The sequence below is a fragment of the Carcharhinus amblyrhynchos genome, chromosome 4 (genome assembly GCF_965287045.1).
Source record: "Carcharhinus amblyrhynchos chromosome 4, sCarAmb.v2.hapA, whole genome shotgun sequence".
NCBI lineage: Eukaryota > Metazoa > Chordata > Chondrichthyes > Carcharhiniformes > Carcharhinidae > Carcharhinus > Carcharhinus amblyrhynchos.
In genome coordinates this window covers 44,788,367-44,810,481 of record NC_137327.1, presented here as the reverse complement: position 1 = coordinate 44,810,481, position 22,115 = coordinate 44,788,367, and the positions used below count along the sequence as shown (strand labels likewise).

The 22,115-nt window shown below is 41.1% G+C and overlaps 1 protein-coding gene across 3 annotated transcripts in view; it reads right to left on the bottom strand.

Moving 5' to 3' along the window:
* ripor1 (RHO family interacting cell polarization regulator 1) overlaps positions 1-22,115 on the bottom strand; it is a 298,373-nt gene that overhangs the window by 62,116 nt on the left and 214,142 nt on the right. For all 3 annotated transcript variants that reach the window (XM_080187058.1, XM_080187057.1, XM_080187056.1), the window contains exons 7-8: positions 10,407-10,556; positions 7,892-7,955 (exon numbers count right to left, since the gene is read on the bottom strand). In XM_080187058.1, coding sequence (XP_080043184.1) covers positions 7,892-7,955; positions 10,407-10,556 — 214 coding nt within the window. The remainder of the gene's footprint in view (positions 1-7,891; positions 7,956-10,406; positions 10,557-22,115) is intronic.

Here is a 22,115-nt window from a genome sequence, read left to right as displayed (position 1 = left end):
TAAAGGAATTAGAGAGGATACAGAAATGATTCACAAAAATTTTTCCAGGAATGAGGAACATTAATTATGAATAGCTGAGTTGTTCTTCTTGCGAGACAGGAAGACTAAAAGGATAGTTGATGAAGGAGTTGAAAGTCATGAGGAAGCTGGACAGAGTAGAGAGGGTGTAATTGTTTTTGGCAGAAGGGTAGAATACCAGAGAGCACAGATTTAAGACGAATGACTAAACATGCAACGGTGACATGAGGAAAAACATTTTTATGGAGCGAATGGGCAGAACCACCTAAGAACATGGTGGAGGCAGATTCAATTGTGGTTTCAAAAAATTGAAGAATTATTTGAGGAGAGAAAACTCGTAGCACCATGGGGGAAAGGGTGGGAGAGTGTGACTAGGCAAGCTGTTCTTGCAGAGAGCCTAACACAGACATGAGGGACAAGTGATGTGCTGTAACCAATTTATGGTTCTATGAAATTATTCTTCTACAATTTGCATTTAGATACAAGCCCAAAATGAAATGCTTACAACTCAGTTTTCCATTATGGTCTCACTAGCTCTAGACATATTCTGAAAGGTTATCATGCTGCCAGCACTTATAAATTCACAGTTGCTGATGAGGCATGAAAGTACATTCCTCAGTTCAATTCTTTGTGCTAACACCCACAATGGATCATTCAAACACACAGTCCTTTTCAGGCCTATTTCCAGCTCAAAATAAACCAATTGTAAATGAACTACGCAGCAAGCGTATGACTCTCTTTACTCAGATAGTCAGATTTTACTCAATAAATACACATTCATAAAAGTAATGAAAAACCAATGAGAAAACCAAAGATCATGCGAGTTTTCTGAAAGACAAAAATATGAGCAGGAGAGAATATGGCTCTTTCTGACATGAGGTAAGTGCAGCATAAATAAGCTGTGGCAGGGGATGAGAGATTAATCATCAACTCTTAGTTAAAACCATAATCAATATTATTTACATACTCCATTAATAGAGCAATCACTAAACTCTTTCTATAGAATGATTGAGTGCTCCCTGCAAATTTAATCAGGCTGCATCACTGTCAGGGAATCCATCTCTTTTAAATTTGGTCTGTAGGGTTTCCTTGGGGGGGGGGGGGGGGGGGGCAATTCTAGTTAATGGATGTCAGAGGATGGATCAGCAATGAGTCTACGCAATATGCAGTACTAAAAATTGATCATGTGACCAGTGTCTAGTGTGAAAACCTAACCATGGGACCTGAGAGGGATGTGTATGCAGGTGTCTGTATATGCATGTCTGTCTGCACATGAAAGAGTACCCACAAGACAGAGTCAGGATCAAATAAAGAGGAGGATGAGCTCCATGGTACTGAAGTGCTGTCATTAGCTCCATGCTGCTGAGGGAGCTGGGGCTCACAGAAGTCCCAGGAAATGTTGATAGCCCTGTGCTGCTGAGGACTTTGGGCTTTATGAAGCCCTGGAGAAGTAGTTAAAAACAAAAAAAAACAAAGAACAACCCAGCACGGGAAACAGGCCCTTCAGCCCAACGAGCCCACGCCACCCCTTCAACAAAGCATTTTCCTACACCTACCCTGCCCTGTGTGTATGTGAATGGAACCCCTAATGTAGCCAGATTCAGGGGAGAATAGTGTCAATTTGGTACACCAATCAGCCTAAGTTGTTCAGAACAGCTGAGAGTTGGAGTACGGAAGAAGGTTGGCAGCAACACAGCTTGGAAGCAGGAATTATGTCCGAGTATAGACTCTGCCGCAGCCTAGCAAATACTGTGGGATGCAGTCTCGGACTAAGTAATTGAGTGACTGGGAGGTTGTTGGGGCAGGCCGAGCTGGAGTCCAGCTGTCTTACTACTCATTGCAGGCACAAGAAGCAAAAAAGGGCTTTCAGGCCAAGTTGAAGCTGCAACTTGGGGAAATTAGAGGCTATATTCTCAAAAGTGAGGCGCTGAAATCCCTCATGAGAAACAGAATTTAAAGTTATTGAAACTGCCTGTTCCATGTGTTTTACAGTTTGGAGACTCTCTCAAAGCTGGGAGACAGTTACACATGCAAAGGGTAAATGCAGTAATGTCATATGGTACCTTATTAAATCATGATAATTCAACTAATCAAAGAGTTAGGAATGTGTATTCCCACCAGCCTTCCCCTTTACACAAATCAACATTGATATCTGTGATCACCCACCTAATCTTACATATCACATACTTCATCCATTCCTCAACTGGAATTATTGTTGACGTCACTCTCACCTTCTCCATTATATAAACACACACACACCATCCCATTCCACACCACCTCCCCAATACTTGCCATATGAAGTGCCAGGGCTCTCATATTGGATATGAATAAGTGGATGGAGGGAGCTTAATTTGCCACTCCTCGAAATTGTTCTGCTTCATAGGGAAACACCTGTACTACGCAAGCGTGTACTTACAACAGGCCAACCAAGCAATCCAGCAAGTGACCATCTGGGATACAAAGTGAGAACCAATGCACCAATAGTTCTAACATACAGTGCACAACAGTATCCTCATGCTTCCAAACAGAGCTACAGCGGATGCTAACACAAACAAAAGATTTTTAAAAAGTAACTACACTTAACTACATTTGCTATCTAACCACCATTTATGTACCATTATAGATGAGCTTTGTACAGTAGAACAGGTTACATTTTAATTAGCAACAGAACTGAACAAAATAGCAGCTCCATTTTTGAAGCATTCTGAATTGGATGTGGGCAGCATGATTTAATCTTCTATATAAATCCAGGGCATATTTCCATCCTGGCTCAAGGAAATCTAAGTTACATATTCCACAGTCCAAATAACATGTGTGTGAATCACTTGGGGCCTTTCTCTTCAATAGCTATTGCATTTCCGCCTCAAAACAGGTCACAGAATCACAGAATTGTTATGGCACAGAAGGCAGCCATTTGGCCCATTGTGTTGTCTCTCCAAACGAGCATCATGACTTGCTGCCATTTCCCTGCCTTTTGGCCACACCCCTGCATATTGGTTCTATTCAAGTAATCATCTAATGCCCTCTTGAATGCCTTGATTTAACTTGCCTCCACCACACTTCCAGGCAGTGTATTCCAGACCTGAACTGCTCATTCTGTGCGAAAGCTTTTTCTCACATTGCATTTGCAATCTACACAAACCGGAAAGTTAATAACGGGCAAACTTTCACATTTCAATCAGACCCAGAATGACCGACTGCAGAGGTGGAAATGCAATACTAAGACCTAGCTGCTGCTTTTCATGGGTAGAAGCACACATTGGTTTAAGAAAAGAGTATTTCTGTAACACTCTTGTACTGGTGAACTTAATTAGAAAAACATAAAGCTTGGTTGAAAGCATTGCTCTATTTCCTGCTGTGTCAGCCTCCACACTAACGTCGTCTCTCATGAATCACATTTCAACAGATTTGCAGCATATGTTTCCCTTGTTGATACAAAATCCCAACCCCCACAACAAAAATTGAAGATGTTCTCATGCCCTGAAGTAACTCTCTAGAGACAACATAGCCTAAGTTTAGAAAACAAAAGAATCCAATCTGTTAAGTAAACACTTGGAAAAATAAATGTTTGGTAACCATTTGAGCTCAATTAAACAATAAACTTAGTGACTACATAAAGATTCTGCCAAATTGTTATCAATACAATCCCATAACATATCTAAAGTTTTCTGAAGGCAATCAAATTGTTCATGAGAAGGAAAGCCAGCCATCATCTCAAAACTGGACGATTGGTCACCCTTGTTGGTAATTCTATAGTTGACTGCCAATTGTCTTCAGTCCCTGAATACAGTCTTCAGTCCCCTAAGAAGCCAGCAGTTTTATTCAAAGTCATATCACGATCATGCTTTTGACTGTGCAAAAAGGCAGTAATCCTATTACAAGACATCAATGATAATATGACGTAACTACTTTGCTATACAGTACAAAGTATAATCACCACTTTGGGCTTGGTTGGTCAGGTTTAAAATTAGAGTTGTTTGCATCAAAACAGATCTGTAAAAATGCCAACTATTCGAATAGAAGGGTCTGTGCTTTGTTAATCAAATGCTTTAGGGGGGTTGGGCAAGAACCTAAACTTAGTAACTGATTTTAAAAAGCAGTGATTGGTATTAGTTGGTTGGTTGGACAAATTGATTTTCATCACAAAAACAAAATTTGTATTTCAAATCAACACAAATGCAACTGCCAAGCACCTCGACAGGTCCCAAGAGCCTGTTTCCATGATGAATTTTATGGTTACAACACCAACAGAGTACCAAGACATATTATATCTCAATCTTAAAAGCAGCTTTCAAATGTGATTGTACTTCTGTGGATGTGTATTATTACAGAGACAAAGCTGTGACAAATACAATGCCTACTTATACTGCAAGATGAAATGTTGTCTGACAACTCTTATACATCAATTTCACCATTGAGATCTCCATCTTTAATGTAAAGCTATTCTCCTGCCGCCCACAACCTGTCCCCTCCTGCTGCCCACAGGCATAGACTTGGGGCCTCCTGGCACCCACAAGCCCGAACCTGGGGCCTCCTGCCACTCAAGGCCGAACTTCCTGCTGCCCACAAACCTGGAGTCCCCTGCCACCCACAGTTCCAGCATACAAGGAATGCCCAGTTAACCAGAACATTGAGTCGCAATCATTTCTGAACAAGTAAGCATTTCACATCCAGTTAAATATCAGCTGTAAATGGAGACAATCACAAAAGCGACTGTAGCTTCACGGCAATGCTGCCCTTTCACTGCAGCTTTCTTTACATAAACAATTGGAATTTATATCTGAAGATCTACAGTGAATGACTTTACAATGCTTCTCTCTCTTCTGATGCACTACACATTTCACTTTTACTTCAAATCTTTTTTCTTTCAGTTACACACCAGTAAAAGGAAGTGACTGTCAGTGTTTTTCATCCTCATATGGTAATCTTTAGCCACTGACATGTTTTCCACCCACAGCTCCAAAAGATAATGCAATTATCACTGTTGCCTAGTAACCCACATTACAGCTGCCAGAGCCAGCCTAGTACTGCTGATTCTTCTTGCACATTTCACAAGATGTCTAGGTGATGTAATCTGCAGTCCCTGTTGCACATTGCTCATCAGCAGCAAGTGTTATAGCAGGCAGTCACCACTTTATGAAGTCAAGTTACTGGTTCAAATGCAACTGCTGTATTTTAAGAGCAAAACCATTCCTATGGGGCTACATAAGAAACAAAAAGTATTGTGAAAAGTACTCAGCAAACTGTAACAGTAAGAGCAGAAAAATGAGTCATTGTTATCACTTCAAGTTCAAAAGTACAATGATCTCCTGCCATAACAGACACCTTGTTCTGTTAACAAAAATGAACTGGGCATTTTAAATCAAAACAATACTTCCAAGACTGAATGAGGCTCTTCTTTAAGGCATTTGTGATTTCATTAAAAAAGCTTGTGCTCTTTCAAAAAATACTTTTAAAGCAATATTCATTTGAAAACGGCCTTGCAAAGAGATTGACAAAAGAAAGGGAGATTCAGTCTGGCCTGCGTGTACAGGATAGGAAATTAAATGAGTCCAAACTTAGCACTGGTCACAACTTTTAAAAGCTGCAATGGGTTTTTCATGATATAGTATTACTCTAGGGCACGTGCAGACAATCCACTTTTGCATAAAAATGACACTTCCATTCAAAATCACAATCTTAGTGCCAAAACTGACACTGTTCAGTAAAGTCAAATCTGAATACCATCCACATGATTTTGGACAACATAAAAGATATTCTACCTCAGTAACACAAGTCATATTCAGAACTGGATTTTCGCTACCAAGGCAGATAGTTCAAGTGGAGAAATTTTCTACCAGACCTGTTTTGGTAAAAGGAACCCCAAATCACATGATTTCCACTCCGGGATGATAGGGACGGGTCAGGCCTGAAAGCAGAGCACAGCACTCATGGAGGTGGGTGAGTGCTGAGGCTCGCTTGTTTGAAGGCTCACTCACCTCAGTTTTCTGTTGTCAGCTTGTTTCACAAGCTGTTAGGCCCTCACCCATGCCTCCTCATACATTCCATGCCAGCTCATGCTCCTCACCACCACATGGCCCCTCATACCTTCTGTGCGCACTCACCCCACCTAGCCCTCATAACCTCCACTCCCCCAACCACTCCCATGCATTTTCATACCACTTTCATAGCTACTCACTGTTATTCACCATGGGCAGACCTCAGGCACCATCATAGAATCCCTACAGTGCAGAGGAGGCCATTTAGCCCATCGAGTCTGCACCAACAATAATCCCACCAATGCCATATATCCATAACCCCACATATTTACCCTGCTAATCCCCCTGTCATTAAGGGGCAATTTAGCATGGCCAAATCAACCTAACCTGGAGTGTGGGAGGAAACCAGAGCACCCGGATGAAACCCATGCAGACATGGGGAGAACGTGCAAACTCCACACCAACAGTCAGAGTTACTAAAGGCTGGAGTTCATAACTGGACGCCTGCGCCGTGAGGCAGTAGTGCTAACCACTGTGCCACCATGTGGAGATAAAAAAAATTCTAATGCAGCTTACTTTTGCACACTTAACAGTGAGAAAAAACTCATTCATAAAACCCAAAGATCTTAAATTTCAAATGGTTAATCTCTTGTAAAAACAAACATCTATTCTTCTATTCAAGGCCCACATCAATGACTACTAATCCTTTAGTAGCCTCTTTAAACTGTCAAACCATGAACTCTAAACCCCCAATGAACAACTTGTAGATTTTGAAGTTCAACCAAGTAATCATAATGACATAATAATAGCCCTTGAGGAAATGTCAACACAGAACTTTACTGATACTGCATGACTAGATGCTACTTTTTTTTCCTAACCTGCAACGGATGGCTTGTCACTTATAGCACCTACAGTGCAACAGGAGGCCATTCGGCCCATTGAGTCTGCACTAATTCTCCAACAGAGATCCTACCCAGGCCCAATCTCTGTGCTATTCCTGTAACCCCAAGCATTTACCCCACTAATCCCCCTGACCTCCACATTTTGGAATACTAAGAGGCAACCTAGCACGGCAAATCCACCTACTCCCACAGCAGTCCATCAGGAGTTTTTTTTTTAAACTCAGTGCATGAAACTGCAGCACACTTTGCTTAGATATTGAAAAGTAAGGGATTTAAAAATCATCACACCTTGATGGTTTTCAGATTTCATCTGGAGTTTTTATGCCCACGCCATCAATTTGTGACACACTGCAGGTCAAGGCCCTTACAACAGCCAAATGGGATCTGTTTGAACTAAATACAAATTGTCCTACTGAGTTCAGGTTTCCCTTCTAGCTGAATCACACCCTGCTCTGCTGGCAAAAACTGGATGTCAGAAACGGGGCCGGACTTCTAGATCTAGGTTCCTCCTGCCATTTTTAGTGGTCCACAAAGTCTTCCCTATTCCCCTAAGATCTGGTTTCAGGACACATTAGTCGACACAACAGCAACAAGACTCACAAATTGGTTTATAATCCCATATTCAGCATTACAATTATTAATCTCATATCATTTGGCATGTACCAGAACTAAGTCAAATAAATGCATTCTTCATGTTCAAGCAACTTTAAACTTGCCTATAATAATTGCAGTAATTCAAAAACATTTAAATCAAGCTGTCTCATATAAAATCAAAATAAACTCATCAGATGATAATTATATAAATACATGTGTGAAACACCTGAAAGCATAACATGAAAGATCACCCATTATAAAACTAAATTAGCTTTGAACAACAATTCCTTAAGGAGGGGAAGGATTGTACAAACGGCGAGGAGATTCCAATCCTGACAGATCACCCCACCAATCTCAGGATCTTAAAAAGATTAAAGTTTTGTAAAGAATGTTACTCACCTTTCATTTTGACATGGAATTCTCCTAACTGGTTCTCCAGCTCACTCTCCATTGTGCACATACTCTGGGTAAAAGAAAGGGGCCTTTTCACTTTGGTCCGATATAGAATATTTGGATTTCAATGTTAACAACAAAGCCAATAAATTAAGACATTGCATGCCTCAGATTTGATTTTCAATTCAGGCCTGGGAATCCAATGTCCAGATTATTTCTAGATCGTGAGACCACATTATATCTTCGCATCTCAGGCATTGCGATCTACAAATGATCTACAAATCACTGGGCCGCAGGCCAATTGTTGCTCAATTACTGGCACTAAGCTCTGTGTGGAGGTGGGTGATGCCTGTTGGATCAGAAGTGTCAAGAGTAGATGGCAGCCATGACAGATCTTTTTTTCATTCATTTGTGGGACATGGGCTTCGCTGGCTGGTCAGCATTTATTGCCCATCCCTCGAGAAGGTGGTGATGAACTGCCTGTAATGCACAGGACAGGGAAATTCGGAGGACCAGAAGTCTTAGTGCTCAGAGGTTGCATCAAATGGCCAACTAAACTATACTGCATCGAATCTTGCAGCAAAACCACTGATGGCAAAAATAGTTCGAGTCTGAACAAAAACTTCACAGCTCTCTACATTAAGCCTGACAGCTGTGAACTAACATGCACCCAGACTGTTCAGGTTTGGGAACTTCCAATTTGAAAATCGCCACTTAGCTCTCCTTGGGTCATTAATTGGCGGTGAATGGGTTCACAATTCCATCCTCTGTAGGTGTTGGGATTCAGTGACACACTCCAGGAACATCATTTCCAATGTATAATAAGAGGGAGAGCTGTAATAGTGGAACTGCCATCTTTTGCATGTCATGTTAAACTATAGCCCTGTCAACATTGTTCTAAACTGTGGAGGAGCACAGCAAACTTTAAAACTCTGCAGTCAAGCAAACTAAAATTAGGGGGAACCCTGCTGTTTGCCCTCTCAGGTGGGCACTGATGATCCCACAGCACTGGTTTGAAATAACAGGGAATTTTTTTTTTCACTCGTCACGGGACGTGGGTGTCAGTGGCTGGGCCTGCATTTCTTGCCCATTCCTAGCTGCCCTTGTTAAGGGGACATTTAAGAATCAACCACATTGCTATGGATCTGGAGTCACATGTAGGCCAGATCAATTAAGGGAGGCAGATTTCCTTCCCTAAAGGATATTAGTGAACGAGTTTTTATATATATAATAAAAAAAAATAGGCAATGGTTTCATGGTTAAACTTTTAATTCCAGATTTTTGTTGAATTCAAATTTCACCACCTGCAATGGTGGGATTTGAACCCAGGTCATTCCCCTGAGTTTCTAGATTGCTCATCCAGTGATATTACCACTAGTGCTTTCACAGTTAATATTCATCCCTTAACCAACATGACTAAAACATAAACTGGTCATTTATTTCATTGCTGTTTTGGGAACCAGCTGTGTACAATTAGTTACAATACCTTCATTGACTACACTTCTAAATTCCTTTGCAAAGATTGCAAAAGTGCTATATCAATGCAAGTTTATTCTTTTGTTTTAAAAATTAACAAAAGTTAAAATGTACCAGTCAGACCACACTTTAAGTTCAGTTTTGACTGCCAATGGTGCAAGATTTACAAGTATCAGAGAAGACAGATAAAAACAGAAAGGGCTGGAAATACTCAGAAGTCCTGGCAGTGTCAATGGACTGAGGAATAGATCTAATGTTTCAAGTGATAGCTCTTCAGAACTGGAACTTCCAGTTCTCAAAAAGAGTCATATTTGACTTGAAACATCAACCCCATTTTTCTCTCTCCACAGATGCTGACAGGACTTCGACTTGAAACTTTAAAACATTTTTACTTCATATTTCCAGTACCCACATTATTTTACCTTTATTAGAGAAAACAGTGTGAAAACAGTACTGATCCCCAATGGAAAGGAGATGAGCAGTGAATAAAATAGCACTCTCGTGGCCATTTGTGCATGTATGTATATATGGATTAAAGCAAAACCAGGTTAAAACAGTTCAGCTGGGTACTTGAACTCAATGCAGCATGAAGTTTCTTTTTATCCTGCAAATATATCAAAGAGAAAATTCAACTTCCAAATGTGAAAGTTGAAAATCTCTTAAAAATAAAGACAATACTAAATGGTATCAATAAGGGAAACAATTTCAAGAAGGTCGGCTAGAGGATATAGAATTAAATTAGCAACATGAAATTTAGAATAGCTGTGAAAATAGTTTGCATTTCTTTTGTACATGATCTCAGTATATCCCAAAAACTAGTTTAAAAGCTTTGTCATTAGCTTTGAAGTGTAGTCACCATTATCAGCTAACAGTACAGAAGCAGGGCCAGTCCTAAGCTGTACATCTCAATAACACAATATGTAATGACTTTCAACATCACAGTATCAAGGAAATGCTATTGCACTTATGCTTCAAAAGATTCAGCCACCAAGCTCAGTATCATTTTCTTATTTCCCAGTTACAATCTTTCAGTTCCTAGCTTTACCTCCGTATATTCTTTGTAGCCCTTGTTGGCTTCAGCTAAGCTTTCCCTTGCTTCTTTGCTGGTTTGAGACACAGAATAGGCCCGCACCATGTTGTTTGCGCCATCTCGTAATCTTCGCTGGATGCAGTAAGATTCATAAAGCTCATCAATCTGCAACAAAAATAAACCAGTCATCTACTTGGCCAGAATGATGCTGTAGACGCAGCCACATTTGGACTTTATTAAGCAGACAATGTAGTGCATAGGTCTTCAAATCCAGGTTCAAGGAGGCTTTTATATCTAGGAGCCTACTGATAATGCACTACTTTTTATTTATTTTAAGCAAAATTACCCATATACTTTAGAAACATGAGTTTCTCAGGAACCTACAAAAGGTCTTATATTTTACACATTTCATTGATAAATGATTGAGCAACATATTTGAGGTTTGTTTGGACTGGAGACAGAGTTTACTTGAATGTCAATTCATGAGATCCATAGCTGAGGTACGAAGTATTCTACTAACAGTGATGCTCGTATAATGGGACTGATCTTTTGCCTCCCTCTGGCCCACAATTTAACACCCTCCTCTTCTGAAGACACTGATTGATGGAAGTTCAGCTCTAACACCACCAGGTACTTTACAGTTCCTTGTCAAAAGTGGACATTCTTCATGTGCATGTCTAGACAGTAAGTGACGACTGGCGATTCCCACAAGGGAACCTTACAAGCCACAGCCGATTCCTTCCTCCTTGTTTATATGAGACTCGAACAGAATCAAAGCAGCTGACAGCACACTTTAAACTGAGAGACTGTGGTACTACCCGAGATGCAGACTTCTGGATTCAACATTGGACCATAGCCTTGTCTGCCTACTCTGGTGGATGACCAAAATTCCATTGTGGTATTCAGAAGAGGATAGAGGAGTTCACTCAGCACCCTGGCCATGATTTGCAACAATCCAACACTAACAAACTGGAAAAGCCAGTCAGTTAGCTCATTTCAGTATCAGAGATTTCGCTGTGCACAATCTGGTTACCACATTCACCTTACATAACATGGAAAAATCAATTATTTACCTGTGAAGCATTTTCGGATGGCCCAAAGACATACAGGATACTACATAAATGCAACCACTGTCATTGATGTGCACTGTCTAGTGCTGAGCATCAGAATTGTGATGGGGCAGAAAATTTGATCTATTTTGCTCCGACTTCAGGAAGCGTAGGGGAGAACATGCCCCTGTCTACATCAACAGGAACAAAGTAGAAAAGGTCGAGAGCTCCAAGTTTTTAGGTATCCACATCACCAACAACCTGTCCTGGCCCCCACCATGTCAACACTATAGTTAAGAAAGCCCACCAACCACCAACGCCTCTACTTTCTCAGAAGACTAAGGAAATTTGGCATGTCAGCTATGACACTCACCGTCTTCTACAGATGCACCATAGAAAGCATTCCTTTCTGGTTATAATCACAGCTTCCTGCTCTGCCCAGGACCGCAAGGAACTACAAAAGGTTGTGAATATAGCCCAATCCATCACACAAACCAGCCTCCCATCCATTGACTCTATCTAATATTTCCCGCTGCCTTGACAAAGCAGCCAGCATAAATAAGGACCCCACACACGCCAGACATTTTCTCTTCCACCTTCTTCCTTCGGGAAAAAGATACAAAAGTTTGAGGTCACGTACCAACTGACTCAAGAACAGCTTCTTCCCTGCTGCTGTCAGACTTTTGAATGGACTTATCTTGCATTAAGTTGATGTTTCTCTACATCCATCAATGACTGTAACACTACATTCTGCACACTCTCGTTTCTGTCTCTATGAACAGTATGTTTTGTCTGTATAGCATGCAAGAAACAATACTTTTCACTGTATGTTAATACATGACAATAATAAATCAAATCAAATCACTAGCCACATTTTTACTAACCAAATCATACAGCTTGCAATAGACTAGATTTAGAGATTTTAAAGAGTTCCAATTTCTTATCTAAAAAGAGAAACATTAAATGTAGTAAAGTTTTTATGACACAGATTGTTGCACTGGGTACTGCCCCCCAACAACATCTACAATAAACTCTTAGTAGTTAGTGACAAAGGTTAATGGACACACATTGCCTGGATGAAAGAGCTCTCATTGGCACATGTATCGTCATATAGTTCATTGGAACATACCATTTAATGAATCTTTTTTGAGTTAGCATTGTGCTGCCTCTATTGTAGAGGCTTGGTACAAACTAACAAATAAATCTTTCCACAACACAGAACTTCACATAACATAGGGCAGCATCCTGGAAACTACAATTATTGGAACTTTCACATAATTCTTCACTTAGAAAGAGTTTTTATTAAGTTTAAAGTTAAAGTTTTAAAGTTCTAAAGTTTTTTTAAAAGTTTATTTATTAGTGTCATAAGTAGACTTACATTAACACTGCAAAGTTACAGTGAGAATTCCCTAATCGCCACAATTTGGCGCCTGTGAGAGTACACAGAGGGAGAATTGGGCACGGTCAATGCACCTAACCAACACGTCTTTTAGACTGTGGAAGGAAACCAGAGCATCCGGAGGAAAGCCACATAAACACGGGGAGAACATACAAACTGCACAGAGACAATGACCCAAACCGGGAATCGAACCTGGGTCCCTGGCGCTGTGAGGAAGAAGTGCTAACCATTCTGCTACCCATATTTGTAAGCTATTTGTAAGTTGACTGGCTCTGCTCAGCCTTCTCTTGTATTTGGTTTTAAAATTGTTGCTCAGAACTAATCAGGAAATAGACTCTCAAACTGTTCTCTGCGACAAAAGTAAATGGTGCAAAATCATGTTTCAGTCAGATCATGAATTAGAGTATTAGGAGTGGCCAGCACAGCTCAAGTATCTGAAGCAGGTCGATTGTCACTGAAGGAGCACGGGAGTGAATCCCAGAGTATGTGACCTAGGCATCTGAAGGCATTCTTTGGAGAAGCCGTGAAGTCCACAGCTGCCTGTTCTGTACTGTGGCTTAACATAGTCATGTGACCAGAGTCCTTTGACCCCTGATATCATTCCTTTGAGTGTAAAAGATTCAAGCCAAAATCATTTTGTCCACCACATGGAACACGGTGTCAGGAGTGTGTTGCTGAAACTGAGTGGATCTTGATCACTGAAAAAGGGCCAGCTGTCATAAAGAATAATTCAAATTTCAGGCTGCAATTTTGTACAGATGTTGGATTACAATGGAGATGGGATTTGAAAATTAATTGAAAATTCTCAACACAATAACAGAATAATGAAATTGCCAAGAAGTGAGTGAGCAAGCGAGTCAAAGAATATTATGAGCTGTATTGTATCCCACAGCACCTCCAGGATCAGTGGATCAGAAGGGCCAGTCTTGTGAAATATTGGAGGCCTTGAAGACTCAATTTGAACCCTCTATTGATGTTACTTATAAATGCTGCGCATTCAATACCAGTGCTCTGGAAGACGGGGAAAATACTGATCAGTGTATGATTGCATGGAGATGTATAACTGAGTCTTGAGTTTGAATAACTGAAGAATGATCAAAGATAAGCCTGTCTTGGGAACAAGGCCCCTCGCCCCCCATGTGGGAATATCTGTTGACAGGAGAGAAACATACTCTCAAGAAAGCTACTGACGTACGCAGAAGATCTTAAGTGATTATTCATTAAATAAACAGTATTTGCACTGTGCAGAGAGGAAGATCAGGCCTCCAATCACAAGAAAAGGAGCATTATTTTCAGAGGAGCCTGTAGAAAGATCAAGGCCAGTGTACAGGATGTAAATATTGCAGTGGTCACCACATTAAAAAAGGAAGCATGTTCAGTGTGGGGAATGCAGTGTTCCAACTGCAAGGAGCTGAATCAGTTTGCAGGCAAGTGTTTTGCTGGAAAGAAAAGCAAGCGCATAAAGATGGTTGCTAGAGAAATGTCAGACACCGTTTCTGATGAATCACCCTAGACCCTAGAAAAGGTGGCACCTTCAAGTCTCCAGGTAAAAAATGGTTTGTAACCATTGGAATGCTAACTTCAGGACAGCATCAAGTTAATGCAAGGTGATAGAACCCACGCTCCATGCAACATCATAAGCATTGTAGACGTATGTGAAGTTGGTCAAGATGGTTACAGGAATATGAAACCATTTGAGGTAAAGTTCAGGCTTCGTGTTAGAACAATGCTATCCCGAGAGAGTAAACTAGGCCAAGAGCCCAATGCAAGGGGAGGAAAGGAGATCTCCAGTTCTAGCTCATAGACAATGGGCAAAACCTCTCATTTCAGAAGAAACAAAATCAAAAGCACACACATGGGAATACCACCACCTGGAAATTCCCCTCCAAGCAACTCAGCATTCTGACTTGGAAATATATCACCATTCCCACACTACCGCTGGGTCAAAATCCTGAAATTCCCTCTGTAGCGTACAGTGGGTGTACCAACACCACTTAGGCTGCAGCGGTTCAAGGAGGCAGTTCACCACCACCTTTTCAAGGGTGTAGCTGAAATGCAGCAATCAACATGTGAAGGCAGTTCCATGATTTGTAGGATTTGTGAACTACCAACCTATCTTGCCTGTTCGTGTTAGAGTGTGCAACTCTGCAAGTTCACTGCAAAGAATGATCAGTGTTCCTGGGGCACAGAACAAGGAAGCAGACATCACTTGCATCAAACAACTAGTGACGACAAGGCAAGTGCTAAGGTACTATGATGTCAAAGACAAAGGCACACTGCAGTGTGATGCCATTGCAACAGGACTTGAAGCAACCCTCGTGCATCAAGGACAATCAGTTGCATTTGCATTAAGAGCATTAACACAAACTGAACAATGCTACACAGAGATCAAGAAGAATGCCTTGCCTGGCTATTGTCTTTGCTTGTGAGCAATCATTTTAATCTTTCTATCTGGAAAAAAGAAAGTAATGGTTGAGCCTGACCACAAACCACTTCAAAACATCTTTATTAAACTGCATTTATTTGCTCCAAAGCATCTACAAAAGAATGTTACTTTATTTGAAGTGATATCATTTTAAGTACAAGCAGCAGATTAGCAGCAATACTCACTGACAGTGAAAGGTGAAGTCACCCAGGAACCAGCAGACACCAGACAAACAACAATAAAAACTTGCATGGCTACCATTAAAGACCTGAACTCTTTAAAGATTGTATGCAGTGCATGTGTAGAGACAGATGAAAGTGAAACAGGCTAGGAATGAACAATTTTATTTGCATGTGATAACTTTCTTCATAGACCATGTATGTGTGTAACTTGCAACTACAAGTACCTTGTGATTTTTCCTCTTTTTACAAACTGGGGAATGTTTGGAGAAATGCCTTTGTGCACAGTTGCCTGGTGTGTACTGTGGTTTGCCATAATCATGTGACCCATGTCAAATGACCTCTGATATCATTCCTTTGAGAGCAAAAGGAGGCGGCAGAAGCCACTTTACCCATTACCTGAAGCAGGCTTGCCCAATGGTGGGATAATTAAAATCAAAGATGCACAAAAGCAGCCCTAATGGAAGGGGCACAGATATAGAACCACAGAACACTACAGCACAGAAATAGGCCTTTTGGTCCTTCTTGGCTGTGCCAAACCATTTTTCTGCATAGTTGCACTGACCTGCACCTGGATCATATCCCTCCACACCCCTCTCATCCACGTACCTGTCCAAGTTTTTCTTAAATGTTAAAAATGAGCCTGCATTTATCACTTCATCTGGCAGCTCATTCCATACTCCCACCACTCTCCGTGTGAAGAAGTCCCCTCTAATATTCCCTTTAAAACTTTCCCCTTTTCACCCTTAATCCATATCCTCTAGTTTCTTTTTTCTCCCTTAGCCTCAGTGGAAAAAGCCTGCTCGCATTCACTCTATCTATACCCATCATCATTTTATCCACCTCTATCAAATCTCCCCTCATTCTTCTACGCTCCAGGGATTAAAGTCCTAATCTATTCAACCTTTCTCTGTACCTCAGTTTCTCAAGTCCCGGCAACTTGCTTGTAAATCTTCTCTGCACTCTTTCAATCTTATTAATACCCTTCCTGTAATTAGGTGACCAAAACTGCACACAATACTCTAAATTTGGCCTCACCAATGTCTTATACAACCTCACCATAACATTCCAACTCTTATACTCAATACTTTGATTTATAAAGGCCAGTGTTCCAAAGGCACTCTTTAGACCCTATCTACCTGTGACGCCACTTTTAGGGAATTATGTATCTGTACTCCCAGACCCCTCTGTTCTACCACACTCTTCAGTGTCCTACATCTTATTTATTAATATCTTAAAGTTGTAAGAACTCAGTGTTACAAAGAAAGGGAAGGGTGAGGCTGTGAAGGGACTTGAAAACAGGATTGAGAATTTTGAAGTTGAGCCACTGCTGAATTGGAACCCAAGGTGGGTCAGCAAGTACAAGGATGATGGGCGAAAGGAACTTGGTTTGAGTTAGCATACAAGCAGCAGAATTTGGATGAGCTTACATTTATGAAGCATGGAAGATGGAAAGCTTACCTGGACAGCAGAATATAGTCTAGTGGTTAGAAAGCCATGGTGAAGTTTTTAACAACAAATGAAGAGTCAGAGGCAATGTTACAGAAGTGGAAGCAGCTGGCCTGAGGATAAAGCAAATATGTGGTGCAAATCACGAGGTCAAACAAGGCACCAAGACTTTGGTTTAGTCTCAGACAGTGGTCAAGAAGGGGGATAAAGAAGGTGGCCAGAGAACATACAAGTGAGACTAAGACGTTTAAAGTGGGAACATCCCTGCCTTTACGTTTTATGAACTTGGGGCACTATTTAGATGGAAGTTGTTTTTGGTGGAATTCCTTACTCTGATGGCAACTAAACCATTCTGTTAATTCTTCAAAAGTTTGGTTTATATTGATTAGGCATATTGATAAAACGGTGCAGATTGGCTTTAGTAGATTAAATTTAGTTTCAAAAAAAAAGTGAGATGGTGCATTTTTGATATAAAAAAGTACTTGCAGTAAACTCGATAAATGGGATTGGTGCTGTGGCAAATCAAAAGGACTTCATGGAGACAGGAGATTCAAAGGAGATTAAAAACAGTGCCTCAGGTCCATAAGGCAAAATTGGGCTTTTTTGCAAAGTATGGAATATAAAAAAGAATTAATGATAAGTTTATGTAAAGATTAATGAGGTTGCATTAATACAAGATTGGGTTTGCACCCATAGCCAGGATATTAACACTTTAGAAAGATACAAGACAGATTCACTGATTGCACATTGCCTGTGAGTAAATACAAATACTAAAAACGAAAAATAATCATTAGATAATAGACATTACAGGACATTATAACTGAAGTTCTTAAATTAGATAAAGTTGGGAATGGGTAGATAAAAGCCAACTGCTTCCAGTAGTTAAGGGAAAAAGAAAAGGAGCCATAGATATGAGATGATGTAAGAAATTTAGAAGAGGGCAAGAGAACCTTCTTTAAAAGGAGATTTGAGAGGTTAAAAGAAATCATTTTCAAGGTTTGTAATGAAGTAAAATCTTAGGCAGGTTTATGCCTACAGACTTCTGAACCTTACTATCAGGCTCAAGTGGATGTTAAAAGCCCACACTCTGAGGAGAACAATGTGATTTTCCCCAGAACAGCCAATTAATGGCCAGAAGGCAGGCTCATTGTGCAAAATGGAAGGTGGGCTGGAGCTTGAAGGTGGAGGGCCAGAGGCCTTCCAACTCAAAGGCAGCATCAAAAATACAGTAAGTCTCACAACACCAGGTTAAAGTCCCACAGGTTTATTTGGTAGCACAAGCCACTAGCTTTCGGAGCGCTGCTTCTTCATCAGGTAAGTGGAAGTTCCCACTTCCCTGATGAAGGGGCAGTGCTCCAAAAGCTAAGGTTTGAGCTACCAAATAAACCTGTTGGACTTCAGCCTGGTGTTGTGAGACTTCTTACTGTGTTTACCCCCAGTCCAATGCCGGCATCTCCACATCATAGAATCGGGAATGCCATAGCAGGTAGGTAGGGAAAGGATACTTCAAAATGGAGGCATCCTCTCTCCACCTCCAGGTTGGGTTCGTAACGAGTGTCCAAACTAAACTTAAAGTAACAAGCAATAAAAGGCAGGAATGAATTAACAGTTTGAAATCAACAGTTGTGCTTCTGTAGCGCAAGTCAGTCTATAATTGCTATGCTTTCAGCCCAACTCAATCACATAAATATAACTTAGCAATAACCTGTGCACCCCTCAGCCATCCACAAGTGCTGAAAATCATGTGACACCAACTGCATCTGAGACAGAGCTGAGCCCAAGGCCCTTGGATAAAAGACCACAGGAGTCAAACCTGAATGTTTATTATATGCAATTAACATATAAACAATTAATGAGCTGGCTCAGCAGCAGTATCGATCAGTCTGGAACAATACACACTTGACACATATCACTTGAACATACTTCATCCAGGGGCTAAGCGTGCCAAGGTTCAAGATAAACACGTTTCACTTATTTGACCACACTCAACTTCCCAATATCTCAGCTCAGTGGCCAATTACAACTCAAATAACTGAATAGTGCAAGGAACAATTTTTTTTGAAAAACAGACAATATGACCCAGTAAACCACCTTATTGAGATTGGTTCCTTGTTTATCCATGAAGTTTCTGATACAAAAAACTCAGCAAGGCATAAAAGACAAAGTCAGTGCATTTGTTAATTAGGAAGACCAGTGGACGTCTGGACTCTTGAATTTGCTCACAATGTATTTTAAACAGTGATGCACCAAGTGTGTCCCTAAAGTTAGAACGAAAAGAAACAGATTCACTGAACAGATTCTACAGCTGCTGGAAACAAGCAAGGTTTTAGTATATATGCCACCTATAATGCTATAATTACAAAATATCTTGGATTAAGAATAAATCACCTGTAAGTACACATAGCTGCAATTTTTGGGAGAAGATTTCAAGTGCGTGTTGTGGCCCTCATACAAATCAATCTTTTTTTTCTGGTGTGTGGTCTCGACTTGGCAGCATATTCAGTAATTCAGGGTGGACACATCAGTGTCGTAGCCAATTGCGTAAATGAGCCATAAACCCTCTAAGTACTTCCTGCTAGCTGTAAATACAGTGCTATGGAGCAAAACATTGCACCAACTGTTTGTAAATTGGCATATAAACAATATAATTTTACCATGCACAGATTTTACTACTTTGACTTATATTCAGAAGCAGCATGGACCATGAAAAGAAGCACTGTGCAGATTACCATCAAAACAGCTTTGTCATTGCAGGTTTTTACACAGCTTCCTCAGCCACTGAGGAGGCCATTAGTCCCTGGGAAATGACCGTTGACTGCTATTTTAAAATGGCACATACACAAAGTTTGTACACACACTTGTTTTAAAGCACATCTGTAGCACATTTTAAAGCACTGTAGAAACAGCTCACATGGTGAATGAAACAGCTTTTACATTTATAAGAGCTACCGACCATATGCAAAACCACATCAAGAGCAATACTGCACTAAATGTTCCACAAAGCAGAAGTTGCAGCTGGAAAGACAGGTTCGAAGAATTTGGGGCATTTGTGACCCCTCTGCTATGGAAATGTTGGGGAAGGCCAATGTTGATTTACAAAACAGAGATTTGGAGAGGGAAAATACTAAGAAAAACTCAGGATTATGACTGGAAGACATTTCCTCTTCTCAAAGATCTGCTAATGGATCCCACAACTGACAGGAAGACTCCATTGTGCATGTGCTATCTGTCATTTTAAGACAGGAAGAAGTCTCTCAACACCAGGTTAAAGTCCAACAGTTTTATTTGGTAATAAACACCACTAGCTTTCGGGGTTTGCCCCTTTGTCAGGTGAATGGGAGTTCTGATCACAAACAGAGTACATAAAGACACACTTAATTTACAGAATACTGATTAGAATGCAAGTCTTTACAGCTAATCAAGTTTTAAAGGTGCAGACAATGTGAGTGGAGAGCGCATTAAGCATAGGTTAAAGAGATGTGCATTGTCTCTAGACAGGACAGTAAGTGAGATGTTGCAAGCCCAGGCAAGTCCTGGGGGTTACAGATAGTGTGATCTGCCACACTGTTACAGATACTGTCCTGTCTGGAGACATACACATCTCTTTAACCTATGCTTAATGCTACCTCCACTCACATTGTCTGCACCTTTAAGACTTGATTAGCTATAATGACTCGCATTCTAATCAGTATTCTGTAAACTGTGTGCGCCTTTATATGCTGTTTGTGATCATTACGGCATCTCCATATCATTTTAAGGCAGGACAGTGGAAGTTAGTCACCTGACTTGAGGGACCAATGGGAACTGAGCAAGACATATCACACTGAACAGAGTGTCCTCTCTCAAGCATTTGACTTCTGGAACTATGTTGTAAGAATGTAGAACTGGCTCTGCCCCAGGGCAGCCATTGTGCTGAATAAATCTCCTTTACTAATTTTCTCATCAGTAAAACCTTTTGTTCCTAGCAAAATCTGAAATCTCTTGATGACGCCATAACAGCCGAAACATAACAGAGACTAAGGGGGTGATTTTATCACCACTTTGTGCCTGTTTTTTGGGTGTAACGCTGTGGTAATTTCAGGCATAAAGCACTTAAGCGTGATTGCCACTGGTTTTCGCAACTGGCGTCGTTTTACAAGTGCAGCATTTCCGACGCGGTCAACCTCACACTGGAAATGGGCAGGAAGTAGGCTGATACATGGAACTGTATTATGGAAATATTTTGCATCTGCTTAGCAAGCCCAGTCCTCAATCATCCAGCCCCACCCACCTTATGACCTCGCAGGGAAAGATTTGCACTAGCGGGGAGTAGACATGATCCCCATGAATGAGGAGACGTCGACTTGACCACACCGGTGGAACCAGAGGCCATTGAGGCACCCCCCCTGGGAGGCTGAGGGCAAGGGAAGGGTGCCCCTTAGGCAGTGCCAGACTGGTATTGCCACGCTGACACCTGACCAATGTCCACTGGGTACTGTCAGTGGAGGCAGAGCCAATGGGATGAGGCAGGTTTACAGCAATTGTTTGGGGCATGGGGCTGCTGCTGCACTGCAGCAGTGAGTGGGGTAAAGATGGCAGGTCCGCAAATGGTCTGGGCAGCAGCGGGGGCTATATCTTGGGTCGTGGGCCCCTGCAATTGTGGGGGTGGGGTCAAGATGCTTCAGGCAGCCTGCGGTAGCAAGGCCTAACAGTTCTCTCTTTTCTGTCAAACCCTGCAACTGCTAATGTGTTTGTGCAGCATCAGAGGCCTGCACTTGCACACTGCCTCAGGCTTGCTGACATTTTTGCAGGCAGAGTGTGCATGGGGGGACCTGAAAACACACCCAGAAAATGGATCTGAAACACTCCCAGTTTCAAGTCTGCCCAACACTTAGAATAAAAATGGCAAAATAGCAGCCTAAGTATTTGACAGTGAAGGGTACAGGGAATAGAAGCACCAACTGAAGAGCTAACAGATGTGGTGTACCAAATGTGCACTAAACTCTATGATTCATTAAGCGACTGGAATATTAATGCTAATTCACTCAGATATTAAAACTATCACTATTTGGTGAAGTCTTACTCTGACATTTCAAGGATGTAACAGCAATAAACAGCATGCCCACTCTTCCAAACTGGAGGGAAATGGATTTTCATTGGTAACATCAGAGGCAACTGGCAATTTTATGGAAAAAAAATTGATAAGCAAACTCTTAAGATGCTGTCAATATTCTTCAATGTTAA